This window comes from Oryx dammah, unplaced genomic scaffold (genome assembly GCF_014754425.2).
Source record: "Oryx dammah isolate SB20612 unplaced genomic scaffold, SCBI_Odam_1.1 HiC_scaffold_13, whole genome shotgun sequence".
NCBI lineage: Eukaryota > Metazoa > Chordata > Mammalia > Artiodactyla > Bovidae > Oryx > Oryx dammah.
Window position 1 is genome coordinate 3,869,476 of NW_024070197.1, and position 24,335 is coordinate 3,893,810.

The window sequence follows — 24,335 nt, forward strand, 5'->3', positions numbered from 1 at the left end:
AGGGGCAGAGAAAGAGAGGAGAGACCCTGAGACGGATAGACAGCAGGGGTGGTCCTGGGGGTCCCTTGAGAAGACTGGGGCTCTGGCCAGGCGTGGGGGCGCAGCCTGGGGTCTGGGCGGCTGGAGGAGACGGGAGGGGGCGTCCCGGGCCGGGGGTCCCCTGAGCAGCGGGCGGGCGCAGAGCGGAGCCGCGTCCTGCAGCCGCCGCGGAGCCGGGAGCCGGGCCAGCACCCCCCCACCCCCGCCGTGATGTCAGCGGGGCCACTCTTAAAGGGGCAGGCCGCCCGCCGAGGGTCGGAGCAAGGGTTGGGGGGCCGCGGGCACGGGTGGGGGCCCCGCGGCTGTGCTGGGGGGGGAAACAGGGGGAGCCCCAGCATCCAGCTAGACCGAGTCTCGGGAACCCAGGAGTCTGCGGGGACGAGGAGACACCGGAGCTCCCCGAGGGAGCCTGTGAAGCTTTGGAGCTCAGTCCTCTCCAGACGCAGATAGAAGCACACCGTTCCACGGGCCTGTCCCCATCCAGGAACTACAGTTCCCATCAGTCCTGGCGGCAGCGGGGGCCGCGCCTGGGGGGAGGGTCTGCCACAGGGTCTGCTGGGAAGTGTAGTCTATTGGGACTGTCCTCTCCACGCCCCTCACTCGCAAGTGGGTCAAGGGAAAGAGGCCCTCAGGGTGCGTCCGTCCGCCCTTCGCTTCACGTCGCGGATCCTTAAGCTGACAGGTTTCTCTGTCGTAAGGTCTCTCAATGGCAGGCTGCCTTTCCTCCTCCCTCTTCCGACTTCCCGGCCTCCGGGTCTCAGCGTGTCCTGTGTGTGCCTGGGAGCTTTACCTTACTCTGGGCAAATGGGTGCGTGCCTGTGTCTCTGTGCTCCCGATCTCTGCCTGACACACTCGGTTGTCTGTGCGTACAACTGCCTGTTCCTTCACGTGTCCACTTTGGTCCTCTCTCTGGGTCTCTGATGTTTGCTGTCATGCTGTATCTTCTCTCACTTTATGAGTCTCTGCGGTTTCCCCCTCTCTCTCTGCAGCCCTCAGCCTCTCTCTCTCTCTGTTTCTATGTACAGTCATTGTCCCACCTCCATCCCCCTTCATTCTCCAAGCTTAGAAGAAAAACATCCAAACACTTGAGCATCAGCATCCCAAGTTTATTCTCCAGCAGCTGTGGCCGGGCGGAAGAGAGGGCACGGAGAGTCCCGAGAGTGGCAGGCATTTGGGTAGAGGTGGGGTTCCGAGCAGGACTGGAGGAGCCATGCGGTGATGGGTCTAGGGGTGGGGGAGCCTAGGACAAAAGCTGACGGAGACCAGGGGTGGGGAATATCTTCCATACGTCCCAGGAATCCCTAGAGCGCAGGACAGGGGCACTGGAGCAAGGGGGCACAGCCTCCCACTTACTCCGGAACTGGAGCGGAGGTGGGTGGGGCCTCGGAGGTGGGGGGATGTTCTGGAATCCTAGTCTAGAACAGCCCACCCCATGAGACTATTTCCCAGGAAGAAGAAGGAAAAACAAAACGAAACAAAAAAAGAAGGAGAATTGGGATGGTGTCAGCGGTTCTGTAAGTTGATGGAACAGAGTCCAGGACGCTCAGGCAGGTCAGAATCTAGGGCTCAACAGCAGCAGAATCTAGCACACGGTAAGACTCTAGAGATTGCACTGGGAGTACGGAATGCCAGGAACGCTTGGGCGGGGCGGCTAAAACCCGGGGGGTGGGGCAGAGGCCAGAACGCTGGGGAGCCAGATCTAGAATTGGAAAGGCGGGTGGCATGGTGAGGCGAGGGCCAAGGCCGGGGCGGAGGAGGGAGCCGTGGGGACGCCTGGTGGCGGCAGGTGGGATTACATGACTGGCACAGGCGTTGGGCTGATGGGGCTGCGGGCATCCGGGTGCACGAAATCCGGGTTGACATAGGTGAAGCCCTGGAACTCGGCCTGGTCGATGCTGGCCAGAACCAGGCGGTCAGGGGGTGTCAGCGCCGGCGCCGCCCGAGTGAAGAACTTGTCGAAGTTCTCGCCGCTGCGGCCACACTGTGGGAAACACCGGGAGGGAAACGTGAAGCGTCGGAACGCAACGCGTGGCTGATCCACCCTCTTAGGGGCCAGCATGGTGTTCCCGGGAGGGGACTGACCGGGCGGGGTCTGAACGGAGGCGCGATCTCTAATCGTTCCAGCCTGTCCCAGTCGATCCAGCGGAAAAAGCCGTGAGCGCGGATGGTGGGCTCTCCATCAGGGCCTGAGCCCAGGCGCTTGGCCGGGTGCTTGGTGAGGAACTGCAGGGAACACAGAGAGAGACGGACAGACAGACAGTGTCCCAGACAAGGAGGCCCAGAGAAAGACGGAGGTGGAGGGGGGTGGCGTGGGGGAAAGACCAGGAAGGAGGAATAGGGAGAGACAAGCACAGAGATCCAGAAAGAGAAGAACCAACAGTGCGGGGTGGGGGGGTGGGTGCAGAGATGGGGCGGGGTGAAGAGAGGGAGAAAGAGGAGAAGGGGGGATAGATGAGATGGGGTAGATGAAACTCAAACCCAGAGACCCAGGGACAGACAAAGAAAGGAGCAAGATCAGGGTGTGAAGGTGTGAGCGGCAGAGAAACCCAGAAAGAGAGGAAGACGATCCGGAAAACATCCCAGAGGGAAAGTGGCAGAGAAGGAGAAGGTGGGAGAGAGAAGACCCAGAGAAAGGGGGGAACAGAGACCCAGAAAGAGGGAAAGACTCAGAGAACGGAGGAGGAGGTAGGTAGGAGGAGAGAGAAGGGAGAAGATGGGAAGGGGTGGGGGAGATGGAAGCCCACAAAGAGAGGAGGGTGGAGACCCAGGAAACAAGCACCCAGAGAGAGGGATGAAGACCCCATATGAAGGAGGAGACTCAGAGAAAGGGGAAGATGGAGACCCAGAAAAAGAAGACGAGAGAGACCCAAAAGGAGGATTGTGTGTGTGTGTATGTGTGTGTGTGTGTGAAGGGGGTTTGTTGAGAAGGTAATAGAATCCCAGAAAGAGGAGGGCGAAGATGGAAAAGGTGAACAGAGATCCCGAAAGACACAGAAAAAGAAAAAAACAAGGCGATAACACAGAAAGCCCCATCATGTACAGATGGAGGCAGAGGAATGGGACAAAAGCCGAGAGAGAGATGTGGTCAGAGAGACGAGACGGGAGCTCGAAGCAGAAGCCTGCTAACATCTGCTGTAGGCTAGGTTCCTTCTCCTGCCTTAGCGCCCCAACCCCGGAGGAGGAGACGGTGGCTCCCAGAGTTTCGGTGACTTGCCCCAGATCCCACAGGATGAAAAGTGGCAGGAGTTAGTTTCGACTGACCCGCTTGGCTCAGCGCTGCCTGCCCCGAGCTGGGGAGCGGCGGGGAAACACAGGACAGGGTAGAGGCCTCCCTTGGACTGCTGGGGCAGCAAGGCAGGGTGTGACTGTTCTAACAAGATCGGTGTGCTATATAAGCTTTTTCAGCAGATGGGAGTAAAACGACTTGAGGAGTGGGAGCCTTTTCCTAATGTGCAGAGACACTGCGTGGGCAGTCCTGAATGGCAGCCGTGGGGTGTGTGGGTGCTGGGCCTGGAGAATCTGGAAGTCAGGGGGCTCTCACCCCCTTGCAGATGGCCACAGCTTCCCGGGAAAGCGACTTGGGGTAGGTGACAGTTTGTTCCATGATGGCCTGAAACAGCTCCTCCTCGTCTTCTCCATCAAAGGGGGGCTAAGAAAGTAGAGGAGTTAAAGAGTCAGAGGCCTGACTACCTGGCCCCACCTTCCTGCCCTCACTGCCCACCACAAGCAGAGCCCGCCCCGGGCGGGGCGGGGGGAGGGGGCGCCCAATTGCTAGAGAAAAAGATGACCAGACCACCAAAGCTATGTCTTTCCCACTCTCAGAGGCTCTTGTTTTCTATCTCAGATGCTTCAGCTCTCTGCACCTCTTTGCTGCTCTGCCTCTCTTTATCTGCTATGTAAATCAGCAAGGTGTTAATTAGGCAATGTGTCATTTAAATAGAAGAGAGAAAAACTGCAAAAGAGCTGTAAAAGCACTTTCTTGGCTGGATGAGTGGCCTCCAGTCTTCTCGGATTTGGAAAAGCAGTATCCAGACAAGGACTCTAATGTGGGGTCTAGGTAGTCTGTTTCTACAACTGAGTGGGGTGTCCTTGAATTTGGATGGGAAAAAAACGTGCATCCTTATTTTTTGGAATCTAAAATTGAAATTCAGCCTTATAAATGTAGGAAAGAAACCCCAGCAGTAGTAGTTGTGACTTTATCACTGATGGAAATCACTGATATTTTCTTATCATATAAGAGTTGCAGATATCTCAAAAAAAACAGTCATCTCTACTTTAAAATTACTGATAGGCCTTCCTACTTACTTCCTATTCCTGTGAGATATTACTATTTAATACCATTTAATTCATTAGTAGGAAATCACATGTAAGTCCATATTCTAATACCCTTAGACAACCATACACATTTAAATTAAATTCATTTACTTGGTTAAATTAGATTCAATTAAGCCTTGAACATTTTGATAGCCAGATTTCAATATGATTGACTTCTTCTGTAATGCTATTGTCTTATTTCATGTATTTAAAAGCACTGTTCTGAGAAAGAGATCCAAGATACAAAAGGGGGGAAATACCCCTAGCCTGTGGGAAGTTAATGTTTCAGAACCATGGAGAGCTCTCTTCTACTTGACGGCCTTCCCCACGGCTTCCTACACTCAGCCTAAAGACATCCCTTCCTGACCTGCTCCTGCTGAGATAGGCCATGTAACAGGTGGCACCCTTCTGTGTTGCCTTTAGCCAAACCAGCCTCTCCCCAACGTCTCTTACCTGTCCCGCCAACATCTCGTAGAGCAGAACCCCAAAGGACCACCAATCAACAGACTTCCCGTAGGGTTGGTAGGCAATGATCTAGAAGGGGAGGGAAGGTGAGAAACTGTCATTCGTGTTTTAAGAAACACAAGTGGGCCCCTCTAGCATCACCACCTGGAAACCCTACCCAACTTTAAATGGTTTCAGCACAAACTTTTCCCACTCAGAGTGCTTTGGCTCCATCCTTTGGAACATTTGAGAAGCAGATTCTACCTACTCAGAACATTCCTCTGGTTCCAATATAAAGACGATTTAAGCACTAAGTTGCAAGTTCTGCCCACCCTCTAGCACATCCAGATAACTGAACTCTCTGCTTATAATGTCAGGTGCAGAACTTCAGAGACCAGAGAGTCTTAAATCTGGACACATACCAGGTTCTTGACTGTTTAAAGACAGTTGTTGCCAGCCCTGAAGAATTCCAGCCACAACAGACCAGAGTCAGAGGCAGGAAGGTGTGTGTATTTTTCACAGTCTTCCCAGGTGACGCTGATCAGCAGCTATGTTTTGAAACCACTGGCACTGGTTACTCAGGCAGTAGCACAGAGGCACCAGGAACGATCAGGGACAGCAACATCAACCCCACCTCTCCCAAGGAGAAAAGTCGGGACCTGCTCTTTGTCTGCTTATACACAGTCAGATCATTAGCTCCACCCCCCAACAAAGAGCAGATTCTTGCCCACTTGAAATGTTCAGGGGACAGCCTCCGCAAGCCTCATGTTCTAGTGGGATGGGTCCCACCCCGTCAGAGTACACTGGGACTCTTTCCCCAGCTTCTTAGAACGGTCCAGTAATAGGTCCTGTTTCCAGAGTCCCTAAAGGGGGTCCTGCTCTTTCAGAACATTCACCCACAAGTCCTGCCCACTTTGCCTATTTAGAGACCCAGCCCTGCCCACTTACAACACTCACACAGTTGGAACAGTCCATGACTCCCGTGGAGACCCCGGGGGTCAGTTCCCCACATTACGAACACTAGCCCCCCAGGCATATCCACGCAGCGAGCGTGGAAAGCGCTAAGAGCGGCGGAGGTGGGGTTACCTCAGGGGCTATGTAGTCCGGGGTGCCGCAGAAGGTGCGTGTGGTGCTCCCGGGAAAGACGTTCTCCTTACACATGCCGAAGTCAGTGATTTTGATGTGTCCTTCGGCATCCAGCATCACGTTGTCCAGTTTCAGGTCCCTGCGGGTGGGTCGGGGTGGAGTGGGCAGGAATCGCAGGAAGGGGAGAGTTCAACAGCCTGGAGCCGTGAAGTTCGAATCCCTTCCCTTCTAGGGGGTCCGATTCCCTCCCCTGAAAGCCCTGGAACTGCTCACCGATAGATAATGCCCTGGTTATGGAGGAAGAAGAGGCCGATGGCGATTTCTGCGGCGTAGAACCTGGAGGAGGGGACGGGGGGTCAGGAGGCTAGAGGCAGGACACCGCTCCCTTCCGCTTTACCCCCACCCACCTCTCTTGGCCAAGACTTACGCTGCGTGGGGTTCCTTAAACTTGCCCAGCTGTTGAATGTGGTACATCAAGTCGCCCCCGGTGACATACTCCATCACAAAATACAGGCGATCCTGGGGAGGGGGTGGACGGGGGCTTAGAGGCAAGGGCACGCCCACCAGGGGAGGGAAACGTCCATTACTGCCCACTCCAGACCAACGTGGAAGGCTCTGGGCCCATGCAATCAGAAACCCAGAGCAACTGTCCACGCCTACCCGCCATCACAGAATGTCCACCCACTCCATTCTCTGTTACTCTGAACTGTCGGGTGTTCCCCTCCTCCCTTTCCGGGATTTAAGATTGAGGTCCACCGTTTGCTTGAAATTTCAGGGAAACTGAAACCTCTTTCCATATCCACTCACTCACACATGCAGTCTTGGGCACCTGCTAGGGACCAAAGTTGTTCAGGCTTCACTTGCGAATGATACTAATTTTTTAATTATTTTTTAATTTTTGGCTGCACCTTGCCGGATTGCAGGGATGTTAATTCCCCAACCAGGGATCGAACCCAGGCCCCCTGCAGTGGAAGTATGGAGTCCTAACCACTAGACCAGAAGGGAATTCCCAATACTAATTAAAAAAAAAAAAAAATCCAGGAAGCTGGCTACGCCCACTCAGAGCTCTTCAAAGTAGAGTCACGCCCTCTCTAACCTCTGACAGTTTTGACTTGTTGTCCCATTTCAGTCTTCGGAAACGCCTTATTTCTGATGACTCCTTAACTAAGAACCCACGAGTGACAGCCTCATCACGCAGAGCCCAGTTGTAGGCAAGCTCACTCAGGAGACGTTCTCCACGCACTCCTTTACTCCAGAAGCCAGTACTCCAGAAACACCCACTCAATCCCTAGGGAGTTCAGGCCACGCCCCCTCAGGCTCCCAGACCTCTGGCCTCGCCCTCCACGCCCCTTGTGTGCTGGCCACACCCAGTGAGGAGCCAGCCACGCCCCTTCAGAGTCCACCGAGCTTTTCTGCCCTCCCCCAAACTCAGATTCTCAAATCCAATGCTGAATGCATCTAGGGGGCTGGTGGGGGGTGGAGATGAGGCAGGGCCCCTGAACCAGCCTGGGGCCCTATCCTTTCGCACCGGGGTCTGGAAGGTGGAGTGAAGCTGGGTGAGGAAGTGCGGCCGGCCTCCGGGGCCTCGGCCCCCCAGGGCCAGCACACGTTTCTCCACCAGGGTGCAGTCCACGTCGTCATCCTGGACGATCACGTCTTTCTTCAGGATCTTGATGGCGTAGAGCTCATCGGAGCCCCGGCGCTCGGCCAGCATCACCTAGGGACAGAGGCCTAGTTCATCTTGGGAACCCAGAGCGCTGGTCCCTAGCCTTCCCTTTCAAGGAGACAAAGAAACAGAATCCCGGGTGCCCCCTCTCACTCTCGGGGGACCAGGTGCCCTGACGTGGTCAGCCACTCCTTCAGGGCAAGTATCCACATCTTTAGGCCTTTTCTCTCCAGGAACTCAAGAGGCCCCATCAAACCATCTCTGGGGCTCAGAAGCCTAGTTTCCCCCCCAACCCTGATTTCATCTCTAAGAAACTTGACCCCTCCCCCAGACATCCACCCCTTCCCCCAGAGCCCCAGGAATCCAACCTTCCCAAAACTGCCTTTTCCTAGAACCATGAGGAAGCTGAAGTCGGAGATGTGCAGTCGTCCAGGGCTGGCCCCAAAAAAACAGCGCTTGGAGTCGGTGGGACTGGGGGATGGGGAGGGGATAGGAGACGAAGAGGGACCCGTCCGCACCCTCTGTGGGAAAGGGGAGACATGCAGAGTTAGTCAGACCCCGGAAGGGGATAAGGGGGTGCCCTCAGAGAGACAGCCTCCAGGGAAAGAAGGCAAGGGGAGAGAGACAAATGGAAGGATGGAGAAAGAAGAAATGCTGTTTCCACACCCATCTTTGGTTTAGGGACTTTTTCTGACTTCCCATAGCCTTCCCATAGCAGGTTTTATTGGGCTTTCTTTGTGGCTCAGACAGTAAAGAATCTGCCTACAATGTAGGAGACCTGGGTTTGATCCCTAGGTCAAGAAGATCCCCTGAAGAAGGAAATGGCAACTCCAGTATTCTTGCCTGGAGAATCTCATGGACAGAAGGGGCTGGCAAGCTACAGTCCATGGGTTCGCAAAGAGTTGGACATGACTGAACAGTTAACACTAGACTTCCCAGGTGGCACTAGTGTTAAAGAATCTGCCTGACCATGCGGGAGACATCAGAGATGTGAGCTCGATCCCTGGGTCGGGAAGATCCCCTGGAGGAGGGCATGGCAACCCGGTCCAGGATCCTTGCCTGGGAAATCCCATGGACAGAAGAGCCTGGCAGGCTTCAGTCTCAAAGCGTCAGATACAACTGAAGAGACTCAGCACGCTTGCCTGGAGAGTTTGGTATTCAGCTAGCACTTAAGACAGCTTACTATATGCCATCAATCCTCCCCATCAGCACCGCCACCCGATCTCCCATCTTAGAGAAGGTAAGTAACTTGCCCAAAGTCACACAGCAGGTAAAAAGCAGAGCCAGCAATCAAAACTCATTAATGCCAGAGACTGTGTCTCCCTCCTTTGTGCTTCTCCACCATCACCCAGCAGGTGGCTTGGGTCTGGAGTCGAGTGCTGAATGCAGGTCCTGTACTTCTAACTTCAGAGCACATCCAGAACCTGAACACGCTTACCATAATTGCCTCCCTGGGCCAAGCCGCCAGGAACTCACCTCTTGACCTCCATGATGCCTTCTTCCTCCTCCTACCGTCAGCTCTCGACACAGAGGCAGTCCTCGTGTCCAAATCAAAACCATCTCGGGCCACCTTTTGTGGCCTCCCATCTTACTTGGTCTATTTATTACTTAAAAAATGAACTTATTTAGGTGCGCTAGGTCTCAGCTGCGGCACATGGGATCTAGTTCCCTGACTAGGGATTGAACCCAGACATTGCCGGCTTGCTCCCACCTCAGGGCCTTTGCATGTGGCTGTCCCTCCACTGGGAAGGCTCTCTGCTATCCTTACGGCTCACTATTTCATTTCTTTTATGTCTTTGCCCAGTGGTCACTTTCTCGGTGAAGCCTTCCCTGCTTATTGTAAAATCTCACAGAACAGCACTCCCTATCTTTAGCGCTTGTTTTTCTCCATAGTCATTCATCATTGTCTAACACAGGATCATCAATGCCTTTATGTTGTTTAACGTCTTCCTCCCAGGAGAGCAGGAGTGTATTTTTTTCCCCCTCTCTTCTTGTTTGCTGCTATATCCCCAGTGATTAGAACCATGCCTGGCACACAGAGGGCTCAAGTAAAAATATGTTGTTTTGCAAGAAGCAATGACAGAGTGAAAGTGTTAGTCGCTCAGTCATAGCCGATTCTTTGGGACCCCGTGGACTGCAGCCTGCCAGACTTCTCTGTCCATGGAATTCTGCAGGCAAGAATACTGGAGTGGGTTTGCCCTTCTCTTCTCCAGGGAATCTTTCCCACCCAGGGGTCAAACCTTCGTCCCCTGTGCTGCAAGGCAGACTCTTTACTGTCTGAGCAACCAGGGAAGACAGAGAGAGGGCACGTGTTCCTTCCTTGGCCTGGAAATCTGTCCTCCTTCTCCTTTACCCTGGGAATCCTGTATTTCCTGTTGATGAAGTCTTTCTCTGACTTTCTCAGGTCTTGCCAGAGGTTTAGGAGTCCCCAGTGCCTGAGGCCATCTCCATGATCAAATACCTTCCTTCTCTATCTGTAACTTTCATTGAAAGAGGAGCTCCCCAGGGAATGGCCTGATTCTACTCCCAGAATAGGGCTTGACTTATGTAAAACTTCAGGAAATAGGTGTTCAGGAAGTGAAAAAAAAAACCAATAGAGGAGAGAAAGGCCACAGTGAGAAATGGACAGAAAAACCCAAAGAGCAATTCAGGTGTCCCTTGCTCAGGAAAGTCCTCCCTGATCACCTCCCCCGGGCCCTGCCAGACTGGGTTGACCTCTGTGCTTCTTGGGTGCCCTGGTAGTTTAGTCGCCAAGTCATGACCGACTCCTGTGACCCCAGGGACTGTAGCCCGCCAGGCCTTCTCTGTCCATGGGATTCTCCAGGCAAGAATACTGGAGTGGGTTGCCATTTCCTGCTCCAGGGGATCCTCCCAGCCCAGGGATTGTCCTGGGCAGGACACCTGTGAAAGTGAAAGCCCCTCCGACACACCAGACTCTTTCGGCCACACCCTTGGGAACTCCTCAGCCGCCTTTGGCTTTTCCAGTTCACAGACTGATGCTGTTCTGGGGGTGGCTCTGCACGGTCCTCATCCAACAAGAGAGGGTCCTTAGGGGCCACTTGAGGGGGGGCCACACCCACAAAGTCAGGAACAGAGCAGCCTGGGTCTGTGAAAGCCCCTTTCCTGAACCTTTCCAGGGTGGAATGACAGACGCTACTGGCCGCCTCAAGGAGAGGCGCACAGTGGGGTGGGGGGCTGGGGGATTGTGGGCCCATCCAAGGCCAGTTGGAAGACTTCACTTCATACATACAAGGCTTGGCTGAGAGAGCACCGGATGCTATGGTTTCACACAAGTCACTAGACAGAGTCACAGAGGCTGGGTAAGGCCTTGGTAAGATCCTGACCTTTGCTCCCCAAGGTTGATTCAGCCCAGAGGGGAGTCAGGGCACAATGGAAGGTCCCCAAGGGTACCAGTAGCAGCAGGGTTACCGGGATCCTCCCACTGGCTGTGCTCCTCCTACCATCCCCCAAAAATAGTAACGCTGAAGACTGCAATGCGATCGGCATAAATACACTTGCCTTGGGAGCTGCAGGTGGCAGAGAGGACCCTATTTTGGACCTACATCCCCTAGAGCTCTGCCCCTCCTTCAGTGCCAGGAAGAAACAGAAGTGTAGCCACAGAATCCGAGAACCACAGGCCCAGAATGACAGGCCACAGAATTCCAGAGCCAGGCCCACAGTCCATGGAATGCCAGAAACACAGGACCCAGAATTGATAGCTACAGGGCCCCAGAGCCTCAGGACTGTGGGCCCTTGAATCTAAGGAATCTGTGATGCTGTCCCTCCTTGGGGAGTTGCCTGAGGGTCAGACTGACCTCCAGAGTGCTCCGATTACTCAGCAAACACAAGACCTAGGTATGGTATGCGTTCCACCCACGCATGTGGAAATGCAGACAGATGTGAGAGGGATGAGATACAGACCACGGGACTGAAGCTGCCTCCAACCCAAGCCTCTGGCTCTTCTCACCTCGTATAGTTCCAAGGGGTAGTTACAGGCCTGAGGGAGAAGAAAGTCAGAGTCAGAGCCTCCTGGGAGCGGTAGGCAATGGCCCTAAAGCAGGGGAGAGGGGCCCCCCGACCCCCAAGCCATGGGGATAGATGTGTGTGCCTGTTAGTCGCTCGGTCATGTCCGACTCTTAGCGACCCCAGGGACTGTTGCCCACCAGGCTCTTCTGTCCATGGGGTTCTCCAGGCAAGAGTACTGGAGTCGGTTGCCATGTCCTCCTCCGGGGATCTTCCCGACCCAGGATTGAACCCGTCTCTTCTGTGTCTCCTGCATTGGCAGGAGGGTTCTTTACCACTAGCGCCACCCGGGAAGTCCTGGGGATGGATAGGAATTCTAATTCCCAGCACTCCCTTAGAAAAGCAGAAAGGACTCCAGGGTCTTCTGGGAATTTTCGTCCCCAGAGCAGTGGGCAAGCAGTGATGGAGTCTGGGGAAGGCCAGCTCTGAACTGTGGGAGGCTGCGCTCCCCGGGGTTTGGAGGCTGGGGAAGCCGGGGTCTGGGTACCTCGAACTTCTGGAGGAGGTTGCAGTTGTCGGCGTCAGCCACCGGCACATTGTAATACTCGCCCTCCTCCTGGTTCAGTAACTTGTACCTGACATACAGACGGAGACCAGAGCGGGATGGAGGGGGGAGGTTGGGAAGACGGATGGGGCGGGGAGGGGGGGGCACCCAAGGGAGAGGCAGAGACATCAGAAGGAGGGAAGAGATGGAGAGACGCAGATAGCGAAAGAAACAGTGAGATAAGAAGAGAGGGACGAAAAAAAAAAAAAAAAAAACCCCCGGCCCGCGGCGCGGGCCGCGGGGGGGAGGATAAAACAGCCCAGAGAGGCCGAGAAGATGGCCTCCGGGCGGAGAGGGACCACACCCCCGGGATGGAGGCCCGGGTGTCGGCGCCAAGCCCCGCCCCCGTCCGCCCCTCACCAGCCGTCCACGGGCGCCTTGAGCAGCTCCGAGACGCCGAAGGACATGGCGCCCATGAAGTCGTTTCGGGAGGTCCGGTCCCAGTCCCACACCTCCACGCTGAGCCGGCGCTCCACGTCCCCCGGCTTCAGGTTGCTGCGGGGAGAGCGGGGCGCAGTGAGGGGCCAGCTCGTGGCTCCCCGACCTCTGCATCCTGGATGCTGGAGGAGCCGGCAAACCTCCTGAGCTGGGGCCCCTTTCCTCCTCTGCGGAGTGTCTTCCCACCCCTGGTCCTCCCGAAGAGGGTCCCTCTCCCTGCCTGGGCCCAAAGTCAACCTAGACGGCTTTCTCAGTCCCCCTCCCTGGTCTTTCGCATCCCTGCCTCTGGGCTTTTCTCTCCGGATCTCTCCTATTCTCCCTCCAGAACCGTCCTTCTGTCTTTCCCTTAGCTGGCTTCTCTTTCTCTTCCTGCCGCCCACCTATCACACCCCGCCCCATGCCGTCTGTGTCTCTCCCTGGGTTTATGCTTCTTTCTCTGAGTCTCAGGGTCTGCCTAATCTCTCTGATCTCTGTCTTAGCTCTAAAACGGTCACCTTCTGTGTCTCCATCCCTCTTCCTCAGTCACTTCATTTTCTCCGCCCACCGCCTTCTTCTCCCTTTGCGGGACTCCTCCTATCCTAACACCTGCCCTCTGTAGTCTTGTGGGCCACGAGGACTCTCAGATCGTTCTCTGTTAGTCATCAACAGGCCTCCTCTGCACCCGAAACTCACAACACAAAGGTCTCGTTCCACACAGGGTTTAGCGTGGCTTTCACCGTGCGGGTCTTCTGTTTGGTCAAATTCCGAGGGTCTGGGATGAGTTTCAGCTTCACATAGGGATCAGAGAGACCATTGGGGTCCATTGGGATGAGGTTCCGGGCCTCGCCAACTGAGGGGGGAGGTAAAGGAGGGCAGATGGGGTTAAGATCCAGGGAGAGGCCCCGGAGCCTTCCCCCAGCCAGCAGTCACGAATTCCAATCTCTCAACTTCCTCTTCTGTGACCCATGTGTTTTGTTTCCTTTTCTTTCTTTTTAAAAAAATCTTTTACTTCTCCACCCAGAAGATGGGGTATGAAGCCCTTTCCCCAGCCAGTGACCCAGAAATCAAATCCAAAGCCTCTGGCTCCCTTAGGATCCTGGCCATATCACCAGTGCATGCATGCTAAATCACTTCAGTAGTGTCTGACTCTGCGACCCCATGGACTGTAGCCCGCCAGGCTTCTCTATCCGTGAGTTTCTCCAGGCAAGAATACTGGAATGGGTTGCCATGCCCTCCTCCAGGGGATCTTCTCAACTCAGGGATGGAACCCGGGACTCTTGTCTCCCATACCACTTGGGAAGCCATATAGTAAACCGGAACCTCACTTGGGACCAGTTATTCTCTCCTCTGCACCCGCCTCCACCCCCAGGACCTTGATGCCTAGAACAGCCATCACGAGAGGCAAGGCTGGAGACCAGGGCCCTCGAGAAGAAAGGGGCATGGCCGGGTGGCGCTCAGCCTGTGCAGGCGGGGTCAGCAGTGTGGGCGTGACCTTCGCGAGGGGGCGTGGCTTTCCTGGATCGGTGAGAGTGGGCAGACAGCTCGGCTGGACTCCACCCAGTCTCCAGGAAGAAAGGGGCGGGGCCAGGCGAGGAGGCGGGGTCTCACCCGTAACGTGGATCTCATCGGAAGTGGGCGCCCGGATCTCCAGCTGCAGGCGCCCCCGGCGCTCCGTGTGGTCCACGCCACACAGAGAGGGCACGCTGCGCACACAGCGCCGGTGCACGTTCATCTCGCAGCCTGGTTGGGGCGGGGGGACAGAACTGGAAGGTGGGACTGTGGGTCTCGCCTTTAACTCCAGACTCCACTTCCCCTCCTCCACTCCCCCCACCACCACGCGCGTTACTGAGACCCAGACTCTGCGCCTTTGCAGGGGCCCCGAAGCGCTGGGCTCGCAGACTCACAGGAACACTTCATGCCCTGGTGCACCAGCCCGTAGAGCAGAGAACCACAGTGGTCGCAGAAGGTGGGGCTGCTGTAGCTGTGCAGACGGAACTTGTGCTTGTTCCGGGGATCCTGGCGTGGGGGGCGGTCGGGAGGAGTCGGTCAGAAGCGGGGGCCAGAGGGCGTCCTGAACAAGCACGCCCCCCACTCTTCCTCTTCAGCCCTGCTCGCCCAGGCTTCCTGCTGTTCCGCCTCACTCATTCACTCTCCAGTATTTATGGAGCACCTACTGTGTGCCTGGCACTTTTCTTGGTGTGACGACCCAGCCCCTGAGCAAAGCCAATAAAAACTGCAGTCCGTGTGGACTTTACTTTCTAGTGGAGGGAGACAGAAAATGAACACGACAAATAAAATAGATAGGGCCTTCCCTGGTGGTGCAGTGGTTAAGACTCTGCCTTCCAGTGCAGGGGGTGCCTGTTCCATCCCTGGTGGGGGGGAGGGGGGGCTAAGACCCACATGCCTTGGGGCCAAAAATTCAAAACACAAGACAGAAGCAAAATTGTGACAAAATTCCATAAAGACTTTAACAAATAGTCCCCATTAAAAAAATCTTAGAATATATAGTGTGAGGTATGGATATAGGTGCTCTGGACAAAGATGGAGCAGGGATGCAGGGGCGGGGGCGGGGGGGATTGAAATGTGAAATAGAGTGATCAAGGAAGGTTGTACCAACAAGGTGGAATATGGGAAGAATCTGAAGGAAGTGGAGGCTTCCAAGATCCCACAGTCCCTACCCCATAGTCTTTCACAAGCGGTTCTCTGAGGACTTGTGGGCCACCATGAACCCCGGATTACTCATGGTCAGCCTCTTTCAATGTCTGCCCAATGATGACCAGCCTTCTCTGAGCCCCTTGTGGGATGCAGACTATGCCCTCTCAGTTTTAGGGACCCAGGTATCCCAAAGATTAAGTGTAAACCACACAGCAGGGTCTGGTACGTGCAGGGTCTGGTTAAATGTGCTTGGTAGTGTTACTACTATCATTACTGCCATGGTTATTGCTAGCGATTTTATTGCAGTCCCCACATAGCCCTGGGTTTAATCAAGAGCTGGGCCATTTCCCAGTTGTGTGATTTCACGTACATGCCCAGTTTTGAGCCTCAGTGTCTTGATCTGCCTAATGGAAATAAACAATCTGTATCTTGAAGCAGTTCTTATAGCTCAATTCCAATTAAGCATGAATTTAAGACACCAGGAAAAGCATTCCTCTTTCCACCCTCAGGAATGTCTGAGTATGAAATAATTTGATATTTGCATTTTTCTAAGTGGGCTTCCCTGGTGGCTCAGATGGTAAAGAATCTGCCTGCAATGCAGGAGACCTGGATTCGATTTTCTATGAGTGCATTGCAAGAGTTTTACAAGGTGAAAATTCAAGATCTTCTTAGGATTTTATTTTGAAGTTTAGTGGGGATTGAATTGTACTTGGGTGAGGAAAGGTATTGGCAGTTGTATGCTCTGAACCTCTCAAGACCTTCAGCTGACCCGAGCTCCCAGTGTTCCTGCCACACGAAATGAGACGCTGTGGCTGAAAATTCCCAGCAGGGTACCTGACATGGGAGCTGCTGTGGTTATTCTCAGGGTGAAAGTAGCTATTAAAAAAGGAGACAGTACTGGGGTTTCGATTAGGAAGATTAGGGTTCAAATTTTGACTCTGCCCACGACCTGGCTGTGTGATCTTCCCTCACACCACCCTTTTGAGAAATTCAGGGAGCCTCCCCATAAAATGGGGCCGTGAGTCCTCCCTGAAAGGGTTCTTGTGCAAACGGAATGCAATCATGCATCTTGAGCCCTGAGCACTTCTTAAGCCCTTGATCTGTGTTGCTGACAAGAATAAAAGCTTAACGCTTCACAGAGAAAAAAGAAAGCCAGATACAGAGGAAAGGCCTTGTCCACACTATTTCCCTTCGTTTCCTCACCGAGAATAGTAAAAATTTTATGATAAAAATTAGTATTTTGCCTTTTGCTACATACCAGGTATTCATACCCAAGGAGTTGGCTTATTCAGTCCTTAAAACAATCCTATCAGATAAGGGCATGGTTATTAAACCCCATTTTACAGACAAGGAACTCCAGAGGTGCAGAGAGGTAAATTAACTTCTGGAAGGTCACAGAACCAACACACGGTGCAGGTGGGACTCAAGCCCAGGTGTCCTGGCCCAAGAGCCTCCGTTAGATGGGGACAGGAACAATACCTAACTTTATAAGCTGTTGAGAAGATTCATTCTTACGCTATATACAAGATCCCTGTTAAGTGCATGCAATGAGCCCTGGGTAAATCAGATGGAGTGTTTGGTGGTGGTGGAGGTGGACAGTGAAGGCAGCAAATAATACATATAGGTGCTGGGAGACAGTGGAGCTCAACCTATGTTCTCGGAAGTTGCATCCTCTAAACTTCAGTTTTCTTGACCTGACAAGCTGGCAAAATGCCTCATGGACTTCCGTGGTGTGCTCTCTCTCTTTCTCAATCCGCCTCTTTCTCCATCTGCTAACCATAAAACTGTCTCCAACTCTGTGTCAAACCCTGGGCTAGTCTCATGCTGCCTGACTTCACTAAACTGTCAAAACAAGCCTGGGGGCGTCTAGATTGATGCCTATCCCACACGGGAGCCCTAACTATAGGCGGCTGTTTCTCTTTTTTTGGCTGCTCTGCGTGGCATGTGGGCTCTTAGTTCCCTGACCAGGGATTGAACCTGCGCCATCTCCAGTGGGAGTGTGGAGTCAACCATTGGATCAGGGAAATCCTACAGGTGGCTATTTATTAATTCAAATTAAGCAGGATTTTTTGGAGAAGAAAATGGCAACCCACTCCAGTATTCTTGCCTGGAGAATCCCATGGACAGAGGAGCCTGGCGGGTTACAGTACAAGGGGGTCGCAAAGAGCCCGACATGACTTAGCGACTAAACCAAGCAGGATTTTAAACTTCCATCCCTCGGCGGCTAGCTATGGTGGTTGGCAGCTGGACGACAAAGATACAGAATGCTTCCATCATGCTGGAAAGTTCTCCAGGTCAGCACTAGATGGACAGCCCCACTTTACAGAGGGTGAAACTGAGGCTCACAGAGAGGAGCCCCAGGGCCAGACAGAGAGCGAAGGAGGGATCAGGGGTGGGCATGGAGGGTGGACAGTTCTTGTTAGCCCCTTGATGTTAGGGGTGGAGAGGAGGGAGAGAATGGTTGTCTGTATCTGTGTGTGTGTATATGGGGGACGTGTGCATGCACATATGAATGTGCAACATGGGGGAATTTGTGTGTGTGTGTGTGTGTGTGCGCGCACAGGGGTCTAATATGCATCCATATGTGTGTGCACATGGGTGTCTGTGTGTGCCAGAGGGGCCGTCTATAAGTGCACATATGTGTGTGCATGTATATGACAAGATCTCTTGGGCTGCCTTCTCTCAGTACCTGCTAAGCGGTTTCCTGTATCTACCATTTTCTATCCTGGTTTCCCTTTCTGAGTGTCTGCCCCCCGTCTCTGAGTTTGTCTCTCCCAGTCTTTCTGGGTTCCCTTTTCCTTCCTCCCATGTTGCTGACTCTGTTCCACTGCTCTTGCTTTCTCCCCCCTCCCCCAGTCTGCCTGGGTCTCTTTTTCTGCATCTCTGGGCGTTCTCTCTCTGTCCTATCTCAGGATCTCAGTGCTTGCATCAATTTCCCTCTCTCTGTCTCTCTCTCTGCCCCTCATCCTTCTGTTTTCTAAATCTCTTGACTCCTGGATCACAGCCGACCTCCTCCAGCGCCGAGGTCCCCTCACCCGGCCTCCTCTCTGTCCCCTACCTGGGTCCCCAGCCAGTCTCGGTCCCCTCTCATTCCCCCTTTCCAGGCCAAGGGCAGGGAATCTGGGCCAGACTAGCTCTCCCTATCTCTCCAGCCCCCCTCCCCTCCCAGCCTTAAAAATAGCAGGAGAAATTGGGACGGACGCCGAGGGGGTGAGGGCGGGGGCGCGGCCCGAGGAGGGAGAACCGGGTGTCCGGGCACTCACGTCCGTCTGGGGGCCCTTCCCAGCGCCTGGACACTCGAAGGTCACAAACTCGTGGCATCGTCGATGAACCACAAAACTGCAGACTGAAGGCGAAAATCATAGAAACCCAGAGCGGAGAGAGACCCCAGTGGACAGAAAATCAGAAAGAGGGGAGACCCAGACAGAAAGAAACCCAGGAGAGAGGGATCTCCATAGGGTTCAGCACAGAGAAAAGCAAAGAGACCCTGACAGGCAGAGAGAGACAGAGAGACACCGAAAGACAGAGATTCTAAAGGAGGACCCAGGGAAAGAAACAGAGATGCAGAGAACCACGGAAACAGAGAAAGACAGAGCGCCCAGTGCCTACACACAGCCAAAGATGAGACAGAGACACAGAGGCAGAGACAGAGAGAGAGGGAGATACAGAGAGGGCAAGAGATGGAAACAGAGAGGAAGCAGGATCCACGGACAGAGACTAAAAAGTGAAGAGAGAGGCAGGCAGACTAGAAGGGAGGAGACAGAGAGGTCCTTCAACAGAACGGAGGGAGAGCATCAACTTGGGCAGAAGTGAGTCTGGGGGCGACGCGACGCCGGCGGCCGCCCCGCTCCCTGACTCAGTCTGCTCTCAGCAGTAGCAGCTGGCACTTTAGGACTCGCCCCCCTCCCCCGGCCCCCTATCTGCCGGCCCCACCCAGCCCCCACCCGCCCATCGGTGACCCCACCCGGCCTGCCCCTTGCTAGGACGGGTGTTGTTGTCATGGCAACGGCAGTCTGGGGGGGCTCTGACTTTGCATCTCCAGCCCCCCTTCAGCTCCCCTTTTCCAAATCTCCCTGTTCCCATGGCAACAGATTCTCCAAATATCTGTCCCCACCTGGAGCCGGCCGAGGGAGGGGCCCCCAGTGCCACCTCCGCGGTGGCCCCGCCGTCAGAGCTTCCCCCCACCACCACTGCAGGCAGTGTCTCTGCCACACCCCCCGCCCCGGGCTCCCCCGCGCCTCTCTGGGGACCAGCGAACGCGTGTGCCAAGCAGCCTAGGCTGCGGGTCCCCAGCCTCCACCCTCCCGAGGGTCCCAGGAGTCCAGGTCCCCTGCTCTTACCTTGACACTGCAGACCCTGTTTTCCAATCCCCCTGTGAGAGTCAAGGATCTGAGGTCAGTGCAGAAAAGGGTGCTGGACCCCCTCTCCTCTGCGGGTCGTGGGAGGCCCGCGTACTCCCACCCCCTCCCATCGGACCCAGGAGTCTGAACCCCAGCTAGTCTCCTTTTCTCAGGACCCCGAAATCCTGCCCCCTTCGTCCGTGTCCCTCTTCTTTCAGACCTAGGAGCCCAGGCCCCCAGCCTCTTCCTTCGGACCCGGAAGGCCAAGACCCCCTCCTCCCTCTCTCTGACCCAGGAGTGCCGGCCCCTAACCTGTGCCCAGCCTGGGGCCAGGAGCCAGGGCCGCAGCCCCCTCTTTCCTGCTCGTTAAGGGTCCGCATCCCCCGGGGCCCCAGCCCCCTCCCTCACCATATGAAGTCAGTGCAGTGGCTGCAGAAGGTCGGCTGCTTGAAGAAGCGAGCGGTGAACTTGTGGCTCTTGACCTCATGGACCACCTTCTGCCTCAGAGCCCCCTTTCTGCAAAACAGGGGCCGGGGTCCGCCCTCTGAATCGCCTCCGCCGGGGCCCAGGCCGGACATGGCCCCCGGAACGTAGCAGGGACAGGGATCCTGCCTGTCTGGGGAAACAGGTGGAAGGGCGACTAGCCGGAGGCTCCGGAGGACAGAAGAGCCGGCGGGAGATGCCGCGGTGGGAGTGAGAGGGGCGAGGCACCTCCAGGAGCCGAGCGCGCGGGGCCGGGAGCGGAGCCCCGGGGCGCGCCGGCTCCGCCAGGGGGAGCGAGAGTCGAGAGCACGGGCGTGGAGGAGCCGGAGGCACGGGCGGCGGCGGTGGTGGGAGCTCCGGCTCCGGCACCTGCTGAAATGTGGGAGCCCCGGCCGGGGGGAGGCGTTGCCATGACGACCGAGGGGCGGGGTTTCGGCTTAAAGGCGTCCCCCCACCTTCCTGGAGAGCCCAGGGACTATGCCCTCCGTCTCCAACACACACACATACACACACACACGTGCGCACACCCACTCCGGAGGCCGGGTGAAGGGGGGGAGGCATCCTCTGAGCTGTGTCCTGCCCCCTCCCCAATCTGCCGCGCGGCCCCGTCCCGACCCCCTCCAGGGTGCCGCGGCGACTCCTGTGAGCCCACCGCAACTCCGCTAGGATCTCCGTCTGATGTGTCTCCGTTTCATTGCACAAACTTTGTATTGATGCTAAGATCCAACGGTGAGCAGGAGGGAGTCTTGACGTCTCACTTTTTCGGATGTCACCCAAGTTTCGAGTTCTCCCTCTGGGCTTCTTGTGATTTTTGTATGTCTGTGTCTCCCTCCGGGAGTGTCTCTTTCCCTCGGCCTCTGTTCCTCTCCCTGTATCCCTAGCTTTCTCTCTGTCTCTCTGGTTGGGTCTGGGTTCCTTCCCTTGTCTCTGAGAATTTCTGTTTTTATTTCTCTCTCTTCTTCGCTGTGTGTCTCCATCTACGTTTGTCACTCCTCCTGTGGCCCACCCCCCTCCTGGGTCTTGGTGTGTCTCTCTCTCACTCCAAGTCTGTCTCCCTGAATCTCTTCTTCTCCCTCCGTCTCTGTCTCTGTGGAGCTCTGTTTCCCCTTTCCTTCGTGTCTCCCTCCCTGTCTCATTCGCTATATTCTCTTCTTTCTGGTTCTTTGCATTTCTCTCCCTTGGTCCTGGCAGATGCTTTTCCTCTGTCCCTCCCCGTTCCTCTGTGCTTGTTCCTCTCTGACCACTCTCTGACTCTGTGAGTCTCTCTCCATCGCTGGGGGTCTCTCTCTGAGTATTTAAGCTGATCTCTCTCCTTTTCCTTCTCTCCTCTCCAGCTCTATCTTTTTGTCCCTTCTTCACCGACTCTGTATGTCTCTCTGTCTCTGTGAATCCCTCTCAGCTCGGGGACGAGGGGGTGGGTGGAAGGTCTTTCCCTCCCTCCATGTCTCCCACTGATTCAGTCTGACGCCCCCCGCCGGCTCTGAAATACCCTGGGCATCTCCGTCCGGGGGTTGGGAGGGTCTCTCCGAACGTTTGGCCCGGTCAGGTTTCCTCCTGTCTTCCCCTCCTTCTCCCCACCGGAGTCTCTGCCTCTCTCTGGTGGCAGTCTGTCCCTCCCCCGGCTCCAGAGCACTTCCCAGTTCCGGCTCCTTGGGGGTGGGAGGGGAGGAGAGACGGGTTCTGTTACCAAGGGCAACCACGGCCGGGCCGGACTGCGAGGCGCAATGCACTCTGGGACTTGTAGTCTGGGCCTGCGGATCGGCTCTTCTGGCATGGCGGCTGAGAACTTTCTTTCCCGGCATGCTCCGCGAAATGGGGCGTGGCGCTGCGGCGAGCCAGGGGCGCGAGATGCCCACTGCACATTCTCTGGGACTCGTGGGGGTCGGGGAGTCAGCGAATCCGAGTACTAAACCCCCAAACCTGGGGGTCACTGGCTTTCCAGCCGCTTCCAGGCGTCCGCCGTCCCCCAGGATAGAGGATAGGGTGCGGGGGTGGCCCCGAAAACGGACCTAGGAACCCCACCACGCTCTGTTCTAGTTCGGCTTGGGTTCTTCTCGAATTGCCAGCATATCACCCTTGGTCCTACAGCTGTTCTGATGCATTCTAGAAGAGGGCCAAGCGTCGGGTGGGGAGCGAGACGCCGTTCGAGAAGGTGGGGATTGATTTAGGTCCGAATTCCGGGGTGGACAGTGGAGGCTTTTCCTCCCCAAAAGGGCGTAAGCCTGCTCCAGATAGCCCTCCCCCGCCTCCAACAGGACCCTTCCCCCTTTTTGCAGTATCTCTTCCCAATTGCTTTTGCGGCTGTAGGTGGAAAAAATGGGTTGCACGATCCTTGAATTTTCCCCCAAATCATGCTACTTATGTATTTGTGATCGTCCTGGAGAAACCTGACAAGATGACCTTCTGTGGGACAGAGATTCGTGGCAGGAGTAATTCATTTGATCTTCTTGGAAGTGTTCTGTTGACCATGTGTGTCAGGGAACTTAGCACTGAGGGTGAAATGGAGCTGAGAGTGGGAATTCAGGCAGGGTCAGATCCTGAAGGCCTTGACGGAAGGGCTTTGGTGTTACCTTTGGGCAATGTGGAGCGGAATATGGAAGGATTTGAGCAGAGGAGGACAGGACCAGATCCGGATGTTGAAAGCAAGGCACCCTCCTGGGTCAAGGTGGGCTGCAGGTAGGATAGTCCAAGGAGTAGGCTGGAACAACAGCTTGGGTGACGCAAAACTAAAGGAACTTAGAGAATGAGACAGATATAAACAGGATTTTGTTGTTGTTCAGTTGCTAAGTCATGTCCGACTCTTCGCGACCCCATGACTGCAGCATGCCAGGCTTTTCTGTCCTTCACCATCTCCAGGAGTTGGCTCAAACTGTTCTTTGAGTCAGTGATGCCATCCAACCATCTCATCCTCTGTCGGATTTAGGAAGAATACAGTGATTGATTATATTCTTTGCAGCCAAAAACGGAGAAGCTCTATACTGGCAACAAAAACAAGACCAGGAGCTGACTGTGGCTCAGATCATGAACTCCTTATTGCCAGATTCAGACTCAAATTGAAGAAAGTAAGGAAAACCGCTAGACCATTCAGGTATGACCTAAATCAATCCCTTATGATTATACAGTGGAAGTGAGAAATAGATTTAAGGGCCTAGATCTGATAGATAAGAGTGCCTGATGAATTATGGAATGAGGTTCGTGACATTGTACAGGAGACAGGGATCAAGACCATCCCCATGGAAAAGAAATGCAAAAAAGCAAAATGGCTGTCTGGGGAGGCCTTACAAATAGCTGTGAAAAGAAGAGAAGTGAAAAGCAAAGGAGAAAAGGAAAGATATAAGCATCTGAATGCAGAGTTCCAGAGAATAGCAAGAAGAGATAAGAAAGCCTTCTTCAGCAATCAATGCAAAGAAATAGAGGAAAAGAACAGAATGGGAAAGACTCGAGATTTCTTCAAGAAAATTAGAGATACCAAGGGAACATTTCATGCAAAGATGGGCTCGATAAAGGACAGAAATGGTCTGGACCTAACAGAAGAAGAAGATATTAGGAAGAGGTGGCAAGAATACACGGAAGAACTGTGCAAAAAAGATCTTCACGACCCAGATAATCACGATGGTGTGATCACTCATCTAGAGCCAGACATCCTGGAATGTGAAGTCAAGTGGGCCTTAGAAAGCATCACTATGAACAAAGCTAGTGGAGGTGATGGAATTCCAGTTGAGATGTTTCAAATCCTGAAAGATGATGCTGTGAAAGTGTTGCACTCAATATGCCAGCAAATTTGGAAAACTCAGCAGTGGCCACAGGACTGGAAAAGGTCAGTTTTCATTCCAATTCCAAAGAAAGGCAATGCCAAAGAATGCTCAAACTACCGCACAATTGCACTCATCTCACAGGCTAGTAAAGTAATGCTCAAAATTCTCCAAGCCAGGCTTCAGCAATACGTGAACTGTGAACTTCCAGATGTTCAAGCTGGTTTTAGAAAAGGCAGAGGAACCAGAGATCAAATTGCCAACATCCGCTGGATCATGGGAAAAGCAAGAGAGCTCCAGGAAAACATCTATTTCTGCTTTATTGACTATGCCAAAGCCTTTGACTGTGTGGATCACAATAAACTGTGGAAAATTCTGAGAGATGGGAATACCAGACCACCTGACCTGCCTCTTGAGAAATCTGTATGCAGGTCAGGAAGCAACAGTTAGAACTGGACATGGAACAACAGACTGGTTCCAAATAGGAAAAGGAGGACGTCAAGGCTGTATACTGTCACCCTGCTTATTTAACTTCTATGCAGAGTACATCATGAGAAACGCTGTACTGGAAG

At 54.4% G+C, this 24,335-nt stretch overlaps 1 protein-coding gene across 1 annotated transcript; it reads right to left on the reverse strand.

Moving 5' to 3' along the window:
* Nucleotides 1-1,124: 1,124 nt before the first annotated feature.
* PRKCG (protein kinase C gamma) lies at nucleotides 1,125-20,384 on the reverse strand. The gene is made up of 18 exons (XM_040251970.1): nucleotides 19,937-20,384; nucleotides 19,529-19,560; nucleotides 18,452-18,534; nucleotides 14,438-14,549; nucleotides 14,142-14,273; nucleotides 13,227-13,383; nucleotides 12,477-12,611; nucleotides 12,060-12,147; nucleotides 11,517-11,546; nucleotides 7,918-8,070; nucleotides 7,412-7,600; nucleotides 6,311-6,402; nucleotides 6,157-6,219; nucleotides 5,884-6,022; nucleotides 4,807-4,887; nucleotides 3,581-3,688; nucleotides 2,122-2,262; nucleotides 1,125-2,020 (listed from the first exon to the last, which is right to left on the reverse strand). Exons 1-18 carry the CDS (start codon nucleotides 20,104-20,106, stop codon nucleotides 1,832-1,834), a joined length of 2,094 nt encoding a protein of 697 aa, XP_040107904.1. The 5' UTR covers nucleotides 20,107-20,384; the 3' UTR covers nucleotides 1,125-1,831.
* Between the last annotated feature and the right edge of the window lie 3,951 nt (nucleotides 20,385-24,335).